The 21,222-nt window shown below is 41.6% G+C and overlaps 1 protein-coding gene across 1 annotated transcript; it reads left to right on the top strand.

Moving 5' to 3' along the window:
- The first annotated feature begins 4,590 nt into the window (after positions 1–4,590).
- Positions 4,591–6,901, top strand: LOC136320897 (mammaglobin-A-like). Its single transcript, XM_066254041.1, has 3 exons — positions 4,591–4,662; positions 5,003–5,202; positions 6,727–6,901. Exons 1-3 carry the CDS (start codon positions 4,608–4,610, stop codon positions 6,763–6,765), a joined length of 294 nt encoding a protein of 97 aa, XP_066110138.1. The 5' UTR covers positions 4,591–4,607; the 3' UTR covers positions 6,766–6,901.
- The last annotated feature ends 14,321 nt before the right edge of the window (positions 6,902–21,222 follow it).

Here is a 21,222-nt window from a genome sequence, read left to right as displayed (position 1 = left end):
GCTTGCATTCTCCTAGAATAGACTGTGAGCAGGGGAGGACTGAGTGGGTCCTGAAGGACAGAGTCAATGAGGGTGACAGAGAGGAGAAGGTGGGGACCTATAAGAGGTAGGACATGCTTGGCAAAGTTCTGACCTTGGTGATGAGCTCCATGTACTAGAGGTCACACGTGATCACTCTACAACCACCATCAGTCAACACAATGGCTCCTAACTGTCCTCAATGTGAGGCCACTGTACTGTCCTCATTTTTTGTTACAAGGATAAATGCTGTCAGGGATGGCTCTATGACTGGGTGTCTCAACTGTGACTTTAGTGCCATGGAAGTTGAAGAGTTTTTTTTCCTGAGTGGGTGCTCTCAGCACCACAGGTTATTTAGCTCCAAAACTGGTCTTACACATGTGATGCCAATGGCCACCATGCACACCAGGGGACAGTAAAATATATCTGGATTTGACAAATTATTGTAGAACAATTGGTGCAAAAAAAGGAGGAAATCAGCCCCAGTAGAGAATCGCAGTTCTAATATTGGAAATAAGTATTATTATATCTCTCCTATTCCCATTGTAACACCCCTAAGATCACAGATTCAAACTCTAGAGGACAATGGTTAGCAAGAAAACATGGGCACTAGCTGGAGGGAGAATTAGGAACCGAATAGAGACTTGGTGTCGAAATCTGATGAACCATATAAACCATCACATGTGTGTGTCTGTTAAATATTTAACCACACATTGTGTAGAAATATGAAGTTGTGTAAGTTCAAGGTTTTGATGAATGAGCCAAAAAGAATTAATTGTAGGTGACACTTGATTCTGACTCAGCTTCCAAATCCGGTTCTTGGTCCCAAGTCATTAAATGGATCTGGGTGAGATTAAATCAAGCTAATGTTTATCTTCAGGGAACAGAGGACTGCGGTGTCTCTGTCCCTGGATGTCAATGTTCCAACTCTCTCCAGGTTCATAAAGAAAGTGGTGGTGGCATCATATTGGCAGTCTGATGTCTGGGTTTACTGTTGAGCTAAACCTTGACTTTCTGGAGTTTCCATTTTAAATGAGGCTCTCCTTCTAGACCCACTAATAAAACATGTTATATGATCAGGGAATTCTTTGTAGAACCTTAAACTTTTCCAAAAAAGCAGTTATACAACAGGTAATTAGACACCCACTGTTTCACTATTGTCACACACAGACCAGAAGAGCTCAGGTCACGCTCTAGGACCTGAAGAGGGAGGAAAAGCCATGCAGTCAGGTCCTGGTCACTAGAAGGATAGTACAAACAAAAGCCATGCAGTCTCGACAAGTTGACACTAGAGATTCAAGGACACAATCTGACACCAGCATGGGCTGTCTTTGGTGTGGCATTGGGAATAGATAAAGAGTTTCAACCTAAAGGCACCCAGGCAGGGATAGTGGAGAAGAAGATTTCACATGGAGCAAAGGCCTCGAGCAGAACAACGTCGGCGGTGTACAGAAATTTACCTGGAGGCCACATAGGGCAGTTGTGCAGGTCAAGGGCACAGGCATTAATCTGAGTTATGAAGTGGAGGTCTACAGGGTCAAACTAAGGAGATCAGTAGTATTGAGAGCTCTGATCCTAGACACTGGCCTTCTTATTTGGCTCTGCCTCCCACTAGCTGTGTGCCTTGGTCAGGTTACTGAGATGCACATTCACGGATTGGAAGAATCAACATAGTTAAAATGGTCTTATTACCCAAAGCAATATGCAAACTTAACGCAATCCCTATCAAAATTTCAATGTCTTTTTTTTTTTTAAAAAAAAGAACAAAAACCCACCAGGTTTGTATGGAATCATAAAACAACACGAATAGGCAAACCAATCCTGAGAAAAAGGAATGAAGGCAGAGGTATGACACTGTCTACTTCAAATTATTTAAAGAGCCAGGATCATCAAAACAGCATGGTATTGGAAGAAAAACAAACAAGCAGACCAAGGAAACAGGATCCAGAGCTTAGAAATAAAACCACATATATATGGACAAATAATCTTTTACCAAAGAGCCCAAAGCACACAATGGAGAAAAGAAAGCCTCTTCAATAAATGATGCTGGGAAAATTGGAAAGCCCCCTGCAAAGAATGAAACTTGACTCAATTTCCCCTTGTTCAAAAATTAATTCAAAATATAACAAAGACCCAACTTTAAGATCTGAAACAATAAATTACATAGAAGAAATCATAGGTACTAAACTTATGGGCCTTGGCTAGAGAGAACAATTTATGAATTTGACTCCAAAGGCAAGGAAAATAAAGGCAACAATTACTGAATGTGACTATATCAAACTAAAAAGCTTCTACACAGCAAAAGAATCTGACAACAGAGCAAAAAGGCAGCCAATCAAATGGAAGATGATATTTACAAACAACAGCTCTCATAAAAGGTTAATATCCAAAATATATAAGGAACTCACATTTGTCAGCAACATATACTCAAATAAGACAATTAATAATGGGGAGAGGCTCTGAACAGAAACTTCTCCCAAGAAGACATTTAAATGGCCAGCAGTTATATGAAAAACTGCTCATCTTCACTAGCTATTAATGAAATGCAAATCAAAACTACAATAAGAAACCACCTCACACATGTTAGATTGGCTATTATCGACAAGACAGATAATAACAAGTGTTAGAGAGGAAAAGAGACCCTCAGTCACTAATGCTGCAAAAGTAAATTTGTGCAACCATTATGGAGGAAAGTACAGTTTTTCCACAAAATATTAAGACTAGATCTACCATATTACCCAGCAATCCCTTTATAGGGTACCTACAAAAAAACTCGAACACATAGGTATGAAAAGACATGTGAACCCCCATGTTCATTGCAGCATTATTCACGGCGGCCAAGACATAGAAGCAACCAAAGTGTCCCTCAATAGAAGATTGAGTAAAGAGGTGGTACATATATACAATGAAATACTACTCAGCCATAGAAAATGATGACATAGTGACATTTACAACAACATGAATGGACCTTGAGAACTTTATATTGAGTGAAATAAATAAATCAGAAAAAACTAAGAGCTATATGATTTCACCCATAGGTGGAGTATAAAACTGAATCTCACAGACATAGATAAAAGTGAAGTTTCTAACAGGCTGAGGGAGTTGTGGAGGAGGGGACTAAAGAGACAAATTCACAATGACAAAATGATTTGACTTTGAATAATGGGTATACAACATAATCAAGAGAAAAAATGCTGCAGAAATGTTTACCTGAAACCTAGGTAGTCTTATTGATTAGTGTCACCCCATTAAATTTCTTTGAAAAAACTCAATGATTACCTAAAATTTTGGGCTCAATATTATAGGATTTCTTCCAATACATGAATCAATAAGAACAAAAATTGCTCTCACTGAATATTATTACTCTGTTCAGCATAGCATTCCTCAAATAACCAACATATCAGTGTGAGTTATCTTAGGACTTGTGAGAGCCCGAGGACAGGCCAGCTAGAACTCTCTCTCACCCTCGTGTCTCCCTCAGTGAGGACACAGGAGGTCAGAGAGGAACCTGAGTCATTCTCCTCTACAGCAGATTGGCCTTAGAAAGGGCACACACACTGAAACCAAAGGCCGTTTCCCTCCACTGGTACCAAGCTGAGGATTCAGATGTGAGTCAAAGTGCATATTGGGGAGAGAAAACATGAGACCAGTAAAACAGGCATTCAAACCTCTAGATTTTTCCATTTCTGCTTGGGAATGCATGCTTTTAAATAAGTCCTTTGTGTGAGCCAAGGTGTAATTCTCTGATACCTGAGAATGGTCACCACGGGTTCTGGAGAAAGCACGGGGGTAAAGAAGCACCCCATTGTTGCATGTGACGTGGGAGCATTTTGCTGAGGAAGAACCTGTGAAGGGTCCTCACTGAGTCCCGTTCAACAATACAGTCTTCCCTTCCATTACGGTGGTCTCGCACTCGCCTTAGGATTGAAGACTGCCAACAGTGTCACATGGAAGAGGGCACACACCTGAGATCACAGCCCTTTCTGCATTTCTAGCCTCTTCCCAAATCAATATTGTTCTTGGCATTTTAGGATCCAGCACCCGGCCCAGGTGTGTGGTGAGTCAGGGGAACAGAAACAGATTTTGAGCTTTTTGTACCTTGATGATAAAGCAGAAGAGAAGAAGAGGATAAGCAGGGTTGGGGAAGAGGGAGGAGGACAGGGAGGAGGGGGGAGGGAGAGTTAACGGGCGGGGATGGAGGAGGTGGAGGGATGACAAAGATAACAGTAATAACATAGCAGGACGACACACAGGTCACAGTGTTGTCTTCTTTATTGTTTAGCAAGCACTTCTACATCCATTTCATCTACTGACATGGCCATTGCTACAATTCAAAAATATTCAGGGTTCTTATAGTTCTGCCTCCTTGGTTTCTAAACAAAGAGCAAAGGCTGGTGGGTTCTGGTGGATTTCCACAGACCTTTCCTGGCCCAGTGCCAGATGTGTCCGGTGACTTGTTCCTTCATCCATGGGAGGAGTCAAGGTGGCCTCCTGGAGAATAAAAGGAGGAGTTCTGGGCACTCACCTCCAAGGTGAGATCCTTCTTTCCTGCCACACCACAGTGACCAGCCAGAGCCACTGCCGGGACCATGAAGCTGCTCCCAGTCCTCGTGCTCGCTGCCCTCCCCTTTTACTGCTACGCAGGTGAGTCCGCACGGGGCGGGGCTCAGGGGGCTTGTTGTCAGGGCTGCTGTGGGATATCTCTGCTCCCCACACCCCAGGACAGGGTGTCTCACTTCTCTAGTGTGTGTGTGTGTGTGTGTGTGTGTGTGTGTGTGTGTGTGTGTGTGTGTGTGTGTGTGTGTAACAAGGAAGCAGTGTGTGAGGGCTTAAGGAATACCCAGATCCTGAGTTACTGTCCGAGGACTCAGACCATTCCCCGTCATCTTTCTGAATGGACGTGCAGCTGGGATGTGGGAGAAGGACAAGCATCAGGGCTGCCCAACAAGGAGTTCATGCCTCTGTGACTGAGCAGCTTTTGCAGAATCCACCCCAGGTTCCGGATGCACAGTTGTGAACCAGGTGATCAGTCAGGCAATTGACCTTGAAGTGGGCGCGGAACAATTCATAGAAAATTTGAGAGAGTTCATACCGGATGCAGAAGCAGAAGAGGACATAATTCAAGTAAAGCAGTGCTTTCTCCAGCAGAGTGAAGAAACTCTGACAAATGTCCAAGTGATGGTGGTAAGTTTGGTTTCTTCTTAACTGCTTTTAAACCACTAGACAATAACAGGCAGGCTCAAAGTTAGTTATTAATTTTTTTCTAAGAAAGTGCTGCTCATGCTTTACTTTATTCCAGTGAATTTAATTGTTGGTGAGTGTAAATACTTCGACACCAAGTAAGCCAGCCTAGCTGGTGTTGGTGTGCCTGTGCACTTTGTGGAGTCTCTAGTGAGTGATCACTGGAAAAGGTGAGAGGGAAAAGGGTGTTTGGGCAGAGGATTACCTTCCCCTCAGCTGAAGACGCCGAGTCTCAAGAGGACCCTCACTCATAAGAGTGATGAGCAAAAGAATTCTTCTTGTTCATTAAAACAAGTAGAACATGTTAAAGAACTTTCAAAAGATTCTGGAAAAGTACAATTGAGCATGAGTTTTTACATCTTATTAACACAATCTTCAATGCACTGTAAAGAACAGAAGATTGCTAGTGTAAGGGCTTTGATTTCTTGAGCATTAATTACAGTTCTGAGAGTGAGAAGTGGAAACCATGGTTGTGAGTCAGCTACGGGTGATGTCATTGATGAAAACCAAATCAGTAGTTAAACAATGAGCTGTTCCTGCTGTTTATAACAGAGACTGTGTAGTTATTTCCAGCAGTCATTCCCTACCCTAATGTTCCATTCACAACGTCCCCGGGTAACTATTTGGCAATATTGCCACAGCGAAAAGATAAGTGTCCATCACTCAGGGATTTCTGACAACATAGATGAAACTTGAAGAACTATGATTAAAAAAAAAAGCCAGTCACAAAGGACAGGTATTGCATTTCGTAGACCAAAGAATCTCTAGGAAACGAGGATGAAAATGGATTGCAGTGGAGGGTGTGAGGAAAGGGGAGATGTTAAGGGTCTAGAGTTGCACGTTAGCAGATGACAAGGTCCTAGAGATTGGTTGCTCTGGAGAGTGAATGTTCTTAACACGACTAAAGTATACACTCAAATACAGACAAGGATGATATTATGTCATGCATATTTACCATGATTAAAATTTTTAAAAAGTAAGAACCTCTCAAGTAAAGATGAGGGAACTTTAATAAAACCTCTAGACCAGACAAGTCCATAAGAGTGAGCATGTCCAAAGTCTTGTAGTCTCAAAAGGATAGGGTGCCGTCATCCGTCCGTTAGCCCAAGTTCTAACACGCAGGCCATGCAGAAACTCAAATTGTGCATTGCCTGAATTTGGGCTGAGGACGTGAAAACTGACAACACAGAGTATTTATTGAGTTCTCGAAGAAAAAGAAACATGCAGGGAAAATCAGCAAAGGGATCCCCGCTTAAGAAATTGCTAGAAGCACTGGCCCCTCTAGCGTCAGCAGAGGTCTCCTGAGCGGTAGGACACAGCACAGAATTCCATCAGTACTTCCAGCACCAGCTCTCTGCCGCTGGTGTGGACCAATCCAGGGAAACAATAGAGAACATGTTTGTTTTGCAGGATTGTCTTTTGTAAGAACAATAAAATATAAGTGATGACTCTGTCTTTGTTTTCCAGGATGCAATATACAATAGTGTTTGGTGTAAGGCGTATTAACTTTGCCCCAGACCTTTGGCTCAGACTACAGGGAATGATCAGAAACCGACTGACGATGAGTAGAAACCACGACTTAGCATCCTTTTCTGTCTTTTGATCTACAGACTGCAAGACAATTGTTGAAACCTCACATACATTGTCCCTTCAATAAAGCATCTGCAAAACTAACGTTCTTCCTTGGTGAATGACTAACACAGGGGTTCTATTTATTTATTTATTTATTTATTTATTTATTTTTATTGATTTTTTTAAGAGAGGAGGGTTGAGAGACAGAGAGAGAGAGAGAGGAGGAGGAGAAGGAAGCATCAACTCCCATATGTGCCTTGACCAGGCAAGCCCAAGGTTTCGAACCGGCAACCTCAGTGTTCCAGGTTGACGCTTTATCCCACTGCGCCACCACAGGTCAGGCATGGGAGTTTTAGAGAGACCCAATGACACACGTGTTGCTCTTCAGCACACAGGCTGCTGGGGACCGCACCCCACCCCTTGACACAAACTATCTGGAGCCAGCTCTGCCCCGCCCTGTCTCCAGCATTCCTGCCCGCACCCTGGTGGGCCTGGCACGCTGGCAGTCACTGGTGTTGTCGGCACAATTCACATCATTCATACCAGCTCTTCTTAGGAACACAGACAAATGTCCTCTGACTGACACCTCCAACCGTGTCATCAGATGAGAGGTGCACCTGGGACACACATGAGCACGTAAACGGTGCCCTACCTCCCCCGAGGCAGCTCAGGGCTATGCTGAGGCCACTGGGGCCAAAGTGGGCAACTTACAGAGTCCGAGGAGGCAGGGGCATCCCGGCCGCCCAATCAGGCTTCACCTGTGACCCTGCTTCCTGCTCCCGTCCCTCCCCAGAGCTGCTATTGCTCAGAGTCCAGAAGTTATTTTGTCCCTTGCAAGCTGGTGGCCAGTCTGATTGGGCAAAGGGGATCCAGGGACTACAGCCCTATCTCCCCTTGGGACTCCCCAACAGGGCCTTGTCCTGCTCTGTGGACACGCCCACTGCAGCCTGAGAGGACAGGCTCCTCCCAGATGGCCCAGTGCCCATCTGAGCAAATGGAAACTTCTGCACATGAGTCAGAGAAACAAAACTGAGCATTGCTCATAACTTACTGTGTGTGTGTGTGTGTGTGTGTGTACAAATAAAAATGTAAGGAGTGGGTCGAGGAAAGTGTCCTTTTGCCTTGACCTAACAGTGTCAGTGGCCGAAAGTGATTTAAAGAAGAGGGAGGGAGTTTCTCATATGATTTATTGAGCCTTTGGTATTTGTAGCCACTTCTTCATAAAAACATGTTTAATAATATATCTTATAAAAGCATTGATATAAAGATGCATGTACTCACAGAGGTTCACTGGTGCATATTCATTATTACTATAGTCTCTTTTGGTTAATATTTATATAGACATGGTAACACTCTGTGCAACCAAAAGGTACTGTCTGCCTAGTTCCCTGTTTGGGTTATGGCTGGTGGAAGTCAGCCCTGGCGGGAACTGAATTGTCCTGAGAAGAGGTCAGGGCTCAGGCTGGGTGAGAGGGACCCGTGCTGGTGTGAGCAGAGGGCGCTCGTCACCCACCCCAGGTGTCAGGATAGTGGGGACGGGCCACAGTGAGGAGAGCTGAGTCCGAGTTAAAATCACTCACTTCGCTTCTTTCCCAGGGAATTCCAACCTCACTGCTGGTTGGTCACTGTGGGAATGAAAGGGTGGACCACACTGCCCCCTGCAGGCCATGACCAGGGACAGTCACATAAAAGAAGGAGGGACCAAAGATATCTGTAATTAGGGTAATAATTTGGAAATGAAATCTTCTTAAAAGTCAAAATTTGGGCCACAATCAATGTTTAAACTAAACAGGAATCAGCCCTGGTTTGCCTGAGTCATCTTTGTCACTGGCTCTGTCCCCTTCCTGCCTTTTTGGTTTGTAATGGAGAACATCCAGTGGGCAGGGCACAGCGTGGACATGGGGACAGCAGTGGATCCAGGTACTTGAGTAGCCACTGCCCTCAGACCTGAGAGCCCACAGAGCAGGTGGCTGTAGCCAGTGCATTAGGTGAAAAAGAAAAAGGCACCAAAAGGAAGAATTGAAACTGTATTTAGAGATGGTTGTAGATAATCTGATGGTGGATGAAGGGTCCCCAAACTCTAGGTTGCATCCCCAATGGCCCCTGGACTGGGTCCCCAGCGTTATGAAGGCACCGTGCACAGGGATATTCAGGAGCAAAGGAAGCATCTCTGACATTTTTCTGCCTTCTCCCTCCCAGGCTGTGTCACAGAAAGGAGAAGTAGCCACCACAGTGCCATCACTTCATGGCAAGAGCTGGTGAAGGAGAGGAAGGAGACACTCTCCGCTGCCCCATGGCCTGTCCCTGCCGTGGGCTTCCCTTTGCAGCACACAGCCCGCAGGAGAAGGTCAGAGCCCCGTCAGGGGTCCTGGGGCTGCGGCTGGTGTCCGTGGGAGCAGGAAGGAGAGGTGCAGCCGCTCAGACGTTTCCTTTATCAACTTCAGGGCACGAAGCTTGCAGGCTCAACCACACGTGAGGCAAGAGAAGAAGTGAAAAACCGGTGTTGAGACGTTCATAACACAGAGTACATTGCTGTCATGGTACCGGCAGGGATGCTTACGGCATTAGATAAATCTGACAGGATTCTTTGTTTTGCTTTGTTTTGTGTTTTTTATAATTTTATTAATTTTAGTTCATTGTGTGAACATGGATTCATGTGTCTCAGTCAATATAGCACCTCCTCTGTAACCACATGGCCCCCATTGCATTCCTTTGTCTCCCTTCTCCTAACTCCCTCGCTCCCTTCCCTCTGGGACGTGCTGTCCTGTTATCTGTACCCAAGTGTTTTGTATATATAATTTCACTAATGCCTTCACCTTCTCTGATCCCATCCCCTTATTCTCCTTCCCTCTGACAGCTGTCCCTCTGCTCTTCATGACCCCGCCTCTGCCTCTATTCCGTTCCTCAGTTCACCTTGTTCATTAGATTTCACATATAAGCAAGATCATATGATATTTTTCTTTCCCTGCCTGGCATATTTCACTTAGCATAATAATCTCCAGGTCCACCCATGCCATCACAAATGGCAAGATCTCCTTCTTTTTCACAGCCATGTAGAATTCCATTGTGTATAAATACCACTGCTTTTTTATCCATTCGTCCACTGACGGACACTTGGGCTCTTTCCAGATCTTGGCTATTGTAAACAATGCTGCAATAAACATGGGGGCACATATCTTCTTTTGAATCAGTGTTTTGGAATTTCTAGGATATATTCCTAAAAGTGGGATAGCTGAGTCAAAAGGTAGTTCCATTTTTAATTTCTTAAGGAAATGCCATAACATTTTCCACGGTGGCTGCACAAGTCTGCACTCACACCAGCTGTGTAGGAGGGTTCCCTTTTCTCCACACCCTTGGCAGCAGTTACTATGTGTTTGATTTGTTAATGAGCACCATTCCGACAGGTGTGAGGTGGTATCTCATTGTGGTTTCAACTTGCATTTTTTATGATGATTAGTGACATAAATTTTTTTATACCTGTATTCCTATTGGCCATATGTATGCCAATATATCTCCATGGGAAAGTGAAATAAAGGACAAAATAAACAAATGGTTTTATATCAAACTAAAAAGCTTTTTCACAGCGAAAGACATCCCACACGATGGAAGAACATATTTGCCAGTACGTCTCATAATGGGCTAATAACCAAAATATATAAAGAACTTCTAAAAGTCAACAATAGGTTGGTAAACAATTTAATTAAAAAATGTGCAGCCAGACCAGGCGGTGGTGCAGGGGATAGAGCGTTGGACTGGGATGTGGAGTACGCAGGTTCGAGAACTCGAGTTTGCTTGCTTCAGCGTGGGCTCATCTGGCTTGAGTAAAAAGCTCACCAGCTTGGACTCAAGGTTGCTGGCTTGACCAAGGGTTTACTCGGTCTGCTGTAGCCCCACGGTCAAGGAACATATGAGAAAGTAATCAATGAACAACTAAGGTGGCACAACTATGATTTGATGCTACTCATCTTTTTCCCTTCCTGTTCGTCTGTCCCTGTCAGTCTGTGTCTCACTCTCTCTCCCTCCCTCTCTAACTAAAAATAAATAAATAAATAAACAGCTATATTGTGAATCATTATCGGGAGCTCCAAAATGGATCCACATATAGGAGACTTAATATATAGCATCAACAATGTTACAACTCAGTCATTAAAGCAAATATAAGCAGAGAAATATACTGCTTACAAAAATTAGGGAATATTTCAAAATAAATATGAAGTCATAAGATATCCCCAAGTTTTTGTGAGCAGTATAGTAAAATATGGTCAGACATTGCCAATAACCATCAGGAAGAAAAGAAACAAGGCTTCTAATTCTTACAATATAGAAACTTTAAAGAGTCTTCAAGATTAATATGTAAGAAGTCAGGACTTTCAGTATAAAGTTGGGGAGGAAGCCAGATTGCATGGGGATGAGAGGTGAAAGGAAGGGGACTCGTGGGACCAGTAACTGGGATGCTGTGAAGTAAACACTCCAGAGTTTGTGAAGCAGCCTGGCTGAGACCCTGCGGACCCATGTGGCACACCCTGGTTTCATTCACAGAGGCCTGAATTTCTTTCTCAGCCTCATGGAGGCCATTGTTCTTACGTATAGAAAAGTTAATAGCAAGTAAAAGAAAATAGTTTACAATAAGACAAAGATGACATAGATAACATAATATACACATCCACCAGTGAACGTATAACTTTCATTGATCAGTACCTGTGTACCAGGCAGTATTGGGTAAGAAACATTCCTGTAAGGCCTTGGCCAATATGTCAGTTGATTAGAACATTATCCTGAAGGAGAGAGATTGCTGGTTCGATCCACAGTGAGGGCACATACAGGAACAGATCGATGTCTTCTCTCTGTCCCTTCTTTCTCTCTCTCAAAAATCAATTAAATAAACATTTTTTAAAAAAAACAAGAGAAATATTACTGTAAGGTTTCCTCTCTTATGTCTTACACTTAAAAAGCAGCGTGTCCACCATGTGAGAGAGTTGGAGAAGATGCTAAGGCTATGTGTATGTACACCTTTCATGGTTAGTGATTAATGAGGATTAATATTAACAAGAAACACAAGACTTTAGTTGTTCCCTTCAGTACAAAACTCTGTTCAAGAAGAAAGATCTTTCTGGTGAGCAAGGAATCAAGTTAAGAATAGTAAATAATCTTGAGGATCCTGAAGTGAGAATTAGCTGGTCAGTTTCCTGGGCAATCTCACAAATCCTGAGGCCTTTTGGCCTCTTTTCCCAGGGTGTTCCTCCAGAATACACAGGCTTCCTTCAGCCTGTCCTGTGAGCCACACCGTGATGCCTTTGTGCCCTAAGACAGTGGTCCCCAACCCCCAGGCCGAGAACTGGTACCGGTCCGTGGGCCATTTGGTACTGGTCCACAGAGAAAGAATAAATAACTTACATTTTTCCTAATTTATTTATATTTAAATCTGAATGATGTTTTATTTTTCTTTTTTTATATATTTTTCTTTTTTTAAATATAATTTTATTTATTTAATGGATGACATCAATAAATCAGGATACATATATTCAAAGAAAACATGTCCAGGATATCTTGTCGTTCACTTATGTTACATACCCATCACCCAAAGTCAGATTGTCCTCTGTCACCTTTTAGTTTTCTTTGTGCCCTTCCCCACCCTTTCCCTCTCCCTCTCCCCCCTTCCCCCGTAACCACCACACTCTTATCAATGTCTCTTAGTCTCACTTTTATGTCCCACCTTCATATAAAGTAATGCAGTTCCTGGTTTTTTCTGATTTACTTATTTCACTCCGTATAATGTTATCAAGATCCCACCATTTTGCTGTAAATGATCCGATGCCATCATTTCTTATGGCTGAGTAGTATTCCATAGTGTATATGTGCCACATCTTTATCCAGTCATCTATTGACAGGCTTTTTGGTTGTTTCCATGTTGTGGCCACTGTGAACAATGCTGCAATGAACATGGGGCTGCATGTGTCTTTACGTATCAATGTTTCTGAGTTTTGGGGGTATATACCCAGTAGAGGGATTGCTGGGTCATAAGGTAGTTCTATTTTCAGTTTTTTGAGGAACCACCATACTTTCTTCCATAATGGTTGTACTACTTTACATTCCCACCAACAGTGAATGAGGGTTCCTTTTTCTCCACAGCCTCTCCAACATTTGCTATTACCTGTCTTGTTAATAATAGTTAATCTAACAGGTGTGAGGTGGTATCTCATTGCAGTTTGATTTGCATTTCTCTAATAACTAAAGAAGATGAGCATCTTTTCATATACCTGTTGGCCATTTGTACTTCTTCCTGGGAGAAGTGTCTGTTCATGTCCTCTTCCCATTTTTTTATTGGGTTGTTTGTTTGTTGTTGAGTTTTATGAGTTCTTTGTATATTTTGGATATTAGGCCCTTATCTGAGCTGTTGTTTGAAAATATCATCTCCCAATTAGTTGGCTGTCTGTTTATTTTGTTGTCAGTTTCTCTTGCTGAGCAAAAACTTCTTAGTCTGATGTAGTCCCATTCATTAATTTTTGCCTTCACTTCTCTTGCCTTTGGAGTCAAATTCATAAAATGCTCTTTAAAACCCAGGTCCATGAGTTTAGTACCTATGTCTTCTTCTATGTGCTTTATTGTTTCAGGTCTTATGTTTAGATCTTTGATTCATTTTGAGTTAATTTTAGTACAGGGGCACAAACTGTAGTCCAGTTTCATTCTTTTGCATGTGGCTTTCCAGTTTTTCCAGCACCATTTGTTGAAGAGGCTTTCTTTTTTCCATTGTGTGTTGTTGGCCCCTTTATCAAAAATTATTTGACTATATATATGTGGTTTTATTTCTGGAATTTCTATTCTGTTCCATTGGTCTGAGTGTCTATTTTTTTGCCAATACCATGCTGTTTTGATTGTCGTGGCCCTATAATATAGTTTCAAGTCAGGTATTATAATGCCCCCAGCTTCGTTCTTTTTCTTTAGGATTACTTTGGCTATTTGGGTTTTTTTTATAGTTCCATATAAATCTGATGATTTTTTGTTTCATTTCTTTAAAAAATGTCATTGGAATTTTGATGGGAATTGCAATAAATTTGTATATTGCTTTGGGTAATATGGCCATCTTGATTATATTTATTCTTCCTAACCAAGAACAAGGAATATTCTTCCATCTCATTATATCTTTTTTGATTTCCCTTAACAATGGTTTATAGTTTTCATTATATAAGTCCTTTACACTCTTTGTTATGTTTATTCCTAGGTTTGTTTTTTTTTTTTGCAATCATGAAGGGGATTATTTTTTTGAGTTTGTTCTCAAATGTTTCATTGTTGGCACATAGAAAGGCTATGGACTTCTGTATGTTAATTTTGTACCCTGCGACCTTACTGTACTCCCTTATTGTTTCTAGTAGTCTTTTTGTGGATTCTTTGGGGTTTTCGATGTATAGGATCATATCATCTGCAAAAAGTGATAACTTTACTGCTTCTTTTCCGATATGGATGCCTTTTATTTCTTTATCTTGTCTGATTTCTCTGGCTAGAACCTCTAGCACCACATTAAATAAGAGTGCAGAGAGTGGACAACCCTGTCTTGTTCCTGATTTAAGGGGGAAAGCCTTCAGTTTTGTGCCATTTAATATGATGTTAGCTGATGGTTTATCATATATGGCCTTTATTATGTTGATATTTTCCTTCTATACCCATTTTGTTGAGAGTCTTAAACATAAAATTGTGTTGTATTTTATCAAAAGCCTTTTCTGCATCTATTGATAAGATCATGTGGGTTTTGTTCTTTGTTTTGTTGATATGGTGTATTACATTAACCGTTTTACGTATGTTGAACCATCCTTGAGATTCTGGGATGAATCCCACTTGATCATGATGTATTATTTTTTTAATATGTTGTTGTATTCGATTTGCTAGTATTTTGTTTAATATTTTAGCATCTGTATTCATTAGAGATATTGGTCTGTAGTTTTCTTTTTTTTGTGCTATCCTTGCCTGGTTTTGGTATGAGGGTTATGTTGGCCTCATAAAATGTGTTTGGAAGTATTGCTTCTTCTTCAATTTTTTGGAAGACTTTAAGTAGAATAGGAACCACGTCTTTGAATTTTTGATAAAATTCGCTGTTATAGCAGTCTGGGCCTGGACTTTTATTTCTGGGGAGGTTTTTAATGGTTTTATCTATTTCTTTTCTACTAATAGGTCTGTTTAGGCTTTCTGCTTCTTCTTGACTCAGTCTAGCAAGGTTGTATTGTTCTAGGAATTTATCCATTTCTTCTAGGTTGTTGAATTTAGTGGCATAAAGTTTTTCATAGTATTTTACAATAATTCTTTGTATATCTACGATGTCTGTGGTGATTTCTCCTCTTTCATTTTGGATTTTGTTTATATGAGTTCTTTCTCTTTTTTCCTTGGTAATTCTTGCAAGGGTTTGTCAATTTTGTTGATCTTTTCAAAACACCAGTTCCTTGTTCTATTAATTTTTTCTATAGTTTTTCTGTTCTCTATTTCATTTATTTCTGCTCTGATTTTTATTATCTCCTTTCTTCGGCTGGTTTTGGATTGTCTTTGTTCTTCTTTTTCTAGTTCCTTAAGGTGTGAAGTTAAGTGGTTCACTTGGGCTCTCTCTTGTTTGTTCATATAGGTCTGAACTGATATGAACTTCCCTCTTATCACTGCTTTTGCTGCATCCCATAGATTCTGATATGTCGTATTGTCATTTTCATTTGTCTGTATATATCTTTTGATCTCTGCACTTATTTCTTCTTTGACCCATTCATTTATTAAAAGTATGTTCTTTAGTTTCCACATTTTTGTGGGATTTTTTTCCTCTTTTTTGCAGTTGAATTCCAGTTTCAAGGCTTTATGATCAGAAAATATGCTTGGTACAACTTCAATTTTTCTGAATTTGCTGATGTTGTTTTTGTGGCCCAACATATGGTCAATTCTTGAGAATGATCCATGTACACTGGAGAAAAATGTATACTCAGTCACTTTGGGATGAAATGTCCTGTAGATGTCTATCATATCCAGGTGCTCTAGTGTTTTGTTTAAGGCCACTATATATTTGTTGATTCTTTGTTGGATGACCGATCTAGAGCCGTCAGCGGTGTATTGAGGTCTCCAAGTATGATTGTATTTTTGTCAGTTTTTGTATTAAGGTCAATAAGTAGCTATGTATTTTGGTGCTCCTTGGTTTGGTGCATATATATTAAGAATTGTTATGTCTTCTAGATTCAGTGTCCCTTTAGCCATTATGAAATGGCCATTTTTGTCTCTGAGTACTTTTGATGTCTTGTAGTCAGCATTATCAGATATGAGTATTGCTCCACCTGTTTTTTTTTTTTGGATGTTATTTGCTTGGAGTATTGTTTTCCAGCCTTTCACTTTGAATTTGTTTTTATTTTTGTTGCTTAGATGAGTTTCTTGTAGGCAGCATACAGCTGAATTTTCTTTTTTAATCCATTCGGCTACTCTGTGCCTTTTTACTTTTTTTTTTTTTTTGTATTTTTCTGAAGCTGGAAACGGGGAGAGACAGTCAGACAGACTCCCGCATGTGCCTTACCAGGATCCACCTGGCACGCCCACCAGGGGCAACGCTCTGTCCACCAGGGGGCGATGCTCTGCCACAACCAGAGCCACTCTAGCGCCTGGGGCAGAGGCCAAGGAGCCATCCCCAGTGCCCGGGCCATCCTTGCTCCAATGGAGCCTTGCCTGCGGGAGGGGAAAGAGAGACAGAGAGGAAGGAGGGGGGGTAGAGAAGCAAATGGGCGCTTCTCTTATGTGCCCTGGCCGGGAATCGAACCTGGGTTCCCTGCATGCCAGGCCAACGCTCTACTCTGTGCCTTTTTATTGGTGAGTTTAATCTGTTTACATTTAGTGTAATTATTGACACTTGTGAGTTCCCTATTGCCATTTTATAGATTGCTTTCTGTTAGTTTTGTGTTTTGTTAGATCCTTCTCTTTCGTTTTTTTATGTTTTGTTTTTATTTGGTTGTATTCCATACATCTTTCCTCTGTTGCTATCTTTTTTAAATCATGTGCTTCTGTGGTGTTTTTTTCAATGGTGGTTATCATTAAGTAATGAAAACGGTTCCTACCCTATTCATTGTAGTGCACTATTTTGTGAGTACTTTTACACTCATTGTCCTTTGCTACTGTTAATCTCCATCCTCTCCCCCTCCCTTCTTTTTGTTGCTGTCACTGTTTAAATTTGGTTTTGTTGTATTCTTCTTGGAGCTTTTACTTGTGGCTTTGTTTTTTTTTTTTTTTGTTCTTTGTATCTGATTGAAGAACCCCATTTAGTAATTCTGGGAGTGGGGGTTTTCTGATGATAAATTCCCTCATCTTTTCTGTATCTGTGAATGTTTTTATTTCTTCTTCATATTTGAAGGATAGCTTTGATGGATATATTGATAGTATTCGTGGCTGAAGTTCCTCTCTTTCAGGACTTTAAATATTGGAGTCCTCTCTCTTCTAGCTTGTAGAGTTTCTGTTGAGAAATCTGATGATAATCTAATGGACCTTCCTTTATATGTTTTATTCGTCTTTTCCCTGGCTGCCTTGAGAATTTTTTCTTTGTTGTTGGTTTGTGTCAATTTCATTATGATGTGCCTTGGAGTACGTTTGTTTGGGTTGAGAAAATTTGGAGTTCTGTTTGCTTCTTGAATTTGAGGCTTTATTCTTTCCACAGGTTTGGGAAGTTCTCATCCATTATTTGTTTGAGAATGTTCTCCATTCCATTTTCTCTCTCTTCTACCTCTGATATACCTATTATACTTATGTTATTTTTTTTTGATGGAGTCAGATAATTCCTGTAGGGCTATCTCATTTTTTTTTTTAATTTTTGAGTCTCCTTCTTCTTCTCTCTGTTGTGCCTCAAGTTGCTTGTCTTCTATTTCACTAATCCTACCTTCTATCTGGCCTGTTCTATTAGCTAAGCTTGTTACCTCATTTTTCAGCTCGTGAATTGAGTTTTTCATTTCTGTTTGATTTGTTTTTATAGTTTCAATTTCCTTGGAAATATATTCTTTGTGTTCATTGAGTTGTTTTCTGAGCTTCCTAAATTGCCTTTCTGTGTTTTCTTGTATATCTCTGAGTATTTTTAGGATTTCTATTTCAAATTCTCTGTCATTTAACTCGAAGGTTTCCAATATATTAAATTTTTTCTCCATAGATTTTTCCTCATCTATCTGTGTTACCTCTCTTTCTTTTGTATCCATGATATTTGATTTTCTTTTCCTTAATGGCATCTGAGGGTGGTTTTGTTGATAGTATTAATGAGATTTAATAAAGAATAAAAAGTTAAAAAAATAAAAATCAAAAAGAGGTTTTTTTTAAAAAAATTAATAATTAAATGAAGAAAAATAAAATAAAATAAAATAAAAATTTTAAAAAAGGAAATTATTCCCCCCCTCCTTTTTTCCTCTTCTCTCCTCTCCCCTCTTTCTTGAGAAAATCTTATGGTGAACTGTGAATTATATTATACTAAATAGAACAAACAATGCCTGTAATGGAGGGCCTGAATTGGGGAGAGGTAATAAGGGGGCAAAAAAAGGGGTTATGGACCCACAAAAAGCAAATAAGGAAAAAATTTGGGTCAAGAATAAAATGATTTGCCTTTAGGTGTTGGTTGACTAAGAGATATGATGAGAGGAATAAGAGGGAAACAGGAAAATGGGGGGAAAATTTAAAAATTACTATTGTATTTAGTGGAACAAGAACTAGATAAAATGGAGAGCCAGAGATGGGAGCACTGCTACTGAGTTAAAATGGTGAAGTAAAAAACCTCCAAAATGCCACAAACATAAGTTTGAGTCCCAGATAAGATAATTTGTTCGTTATTGAGGTTTGAATGAGAGGAGACATAAAGGAGAAAAGAAGAAACTAATATAGAGGGAGAAAAGAAAGAGAGAAAAAAAAAGAGGGAATCACTAAAAAAAGAAAAAAGAGGAGAGAGAGAGAGAGAGTTAAGGGTTTTGGAGTGCAACCCTCATAGAGAGAAAGGAAGAGGAAAGAAAAGATAATGAGAGATGTAACACTTATGGGTAGTGTAGTTCAAGGAGGGGAGAGAGTAAGACCGGCAGAGAGTTAAACGACCAAATTGGAGGGAAAAAAAATCAAGAATGAAGATAAGAGAAACAAATGAACAAATATAATGAAATGGAATAGGTTATAAAGTCTGTGGATTATTCTTTATTTTGAGAGGTTATCTTCTTGCTTTTTCTTTTCTCTCCCTCTTCCTGGTCGGTGGCTCTATACCCTGGGTTCTGCCCCTGTGTCATGCTCATGTAGAGGTTTGCAGTTGATAAGTCTCTATGGCAATGTCATGTACTGGGCTTCAGTCTCGTTGGCAGTTGAGGCTCATTAGCATTTATAGGCTGTGCCAGTGAGAGAGTCCGTGTTCCTGAAGCCTCTCTCCTAGTCTTTCCTTCCTCAATTAGTAGCCTGATAATTCAGCTATGGGGTTGCTGCTGCCTCAGCCTGGATACTAAGAGGCTCAAAGAGCTGGCAACTCCCCACTCTATTCCCACTCAGCACAGGGCTCTGGGTAAGGCTCAGTCAGTCAGAGCTGCCAGAGTAATCAGCAGGGCTTCCACCCACTCAAAGACCTCTGGCTCTGCCACTCTGTCCAGTAACATGGGCAGGCACCCACTCCTCGGGCACTTGGAGGAAATTCTCACTCAATCTCAGTGTGCACAGACCAGGATATCAGGGCGGCAGTGTCACCCTCTGAGTGAAACCCCCGCTTGCATGGAAAAGTTCCAGCATTGGAATTAGCTCTCGCTACCTCCTTGTGCATGGCTTTTTCAGGGCACTGGGGTGGCCTGGAGATTCTGCTTCCGGCCCACACAAAGGCCCCTGATTCTGCCTCTCTTTGGGATAACACTAGCGCCCAATGCTGGCGCTCGGAGGATCTCTTGCCCATTCTCCATGCACGCCGACCAGGATATCAGGCTGGCAGCCTCTCACTCTGAGTGAGACCTCCGCCCCCACGGAGAAGTTTCAGTGTTGGAATTAGCTCTCGCTCCCTCCCCGTGCGCGGCTTTTCCAGAGTACTGCAGCAGCCCAGAGATTCCGCTTTCAGCCCACACAAAGGCATCTGACTCTGCCTTTCTGTGGGATAACACAGGCGCCCACTCACAGGGCTTTCTAAGGAATCTCTCGCCCAATATCTGTGCGCACTGACCAGGAGATCGGGGTGAATGGCTGCCCCACTTGTCTTTCTTTGTGTGGGTTTGGTGCGAGTGTTAGCTTGTATTGACTGGGTTGCCACAGTCACAGTTTTTCTTCGGCTTGGATCTCTGTGCCAAAGCCTGGTTCAGCCGTTTGTGCCACGGCCTGGATCTATTCACCCCCTTTACCCGCCTTAGTTTCTATACTCTCAGTTCCCAGTGAAAGCAGCCCTATTTAAGTTAGTGAGGAAGGTGGAGCATTTCTTACTCCCTATATCCTTCGGGGTTTGATTATATATTTAGCCAATTTTTCATTAGACCATACCTTCAGGTGTATTGCGAAACATCTGGAGGCTCCAAGGATAGGTTTTTCTGTTTCTGGTTGAAGATCTTGTTGAGTTTTTTGGGAGATTTATCGATATCGCTTCCTACCGCACCATTACTCTGACATCATCTCTGTTTTATTTTTTAAAATGACTAGATTTCCTTGTTACATATGTCTAAAACTCACTCTTGATGCTTGTCTCGGTCACGTGATACATTTATCTGTCCCACCATAAAGGCTGACCAAGAAAATATATATTAAACCAGTTCATGACAAAAAAAAAAAAGTTTGGGGATCACTGCCCTAGGGTAAACACATAGAAAATCCACTTATTTATTGTAAATGCCAGCTGTGTATACACAGGACTCAGACTTCCCTGTTGGGAGGTCATTAGTGGCATTGTGACTTGCTGTCCTCAGTTTCTTGCTCACATGAAGGGCTGACATACAAGGAGCAGCATGTGACTCAAGCAGGGACCAGCGCACCTACTGACTTGGGTGGATAAGAAGGAGCTGTGAAGACGGAACCTCACTGCTAGAGGCAGTTCTTCGTCAGGATTCTTTTTTTTTTTTTTTTTTCATTTTTCTGAAGCTGGAAACAGGGAGAGACAGTCAGACAGACTCCCGCATGCGCCCCACCGGGATCCACCCGGCATGCCCACCAGGGGCGACGCTCTGCCCACCAGGGGGTGATGCTCTGCCCATCCTGGGTGTCGCCATGTTGCGACCAGAGCCACTCTAGCGCCTGAGGCAGAGGCCACAGAGCCATCCCCAGCGCCCAGGCCATCTTTGCTCCAATGGAGCCTTGGCTGCGGGAGGGGAAGAGAAAGACAGAGAGGAAAGCATGATGGAGAAGTGGAGAAGCGAATGGGCACTTCTCCTGTGTGCCCTGGCCGGGAATCGAACCTGCATCAGGATTCTTTATGGAACT

Source organism: Saccopteryx bilineata, chromosome 1, assembly GCF_036850765.1.
Source record: "Saccopteryx bilineata isolate mSacBil1 chromosome 1, mSacBil1_pri_phased_curated, whole genome shotgun sequence".
Classification (NCBI taxonomy): domain Eukaryota; kingdom Metazoa; phylum Chordata; class Mammalia; order Chiroptera; family Emballonuridae; genus Saccopteryx; species Saccopteryx bilineata.
Note: the sequence above shows the minus strand (reverse complement) of the source record. Positions and strands in the feature narration are given on the sequence as shown.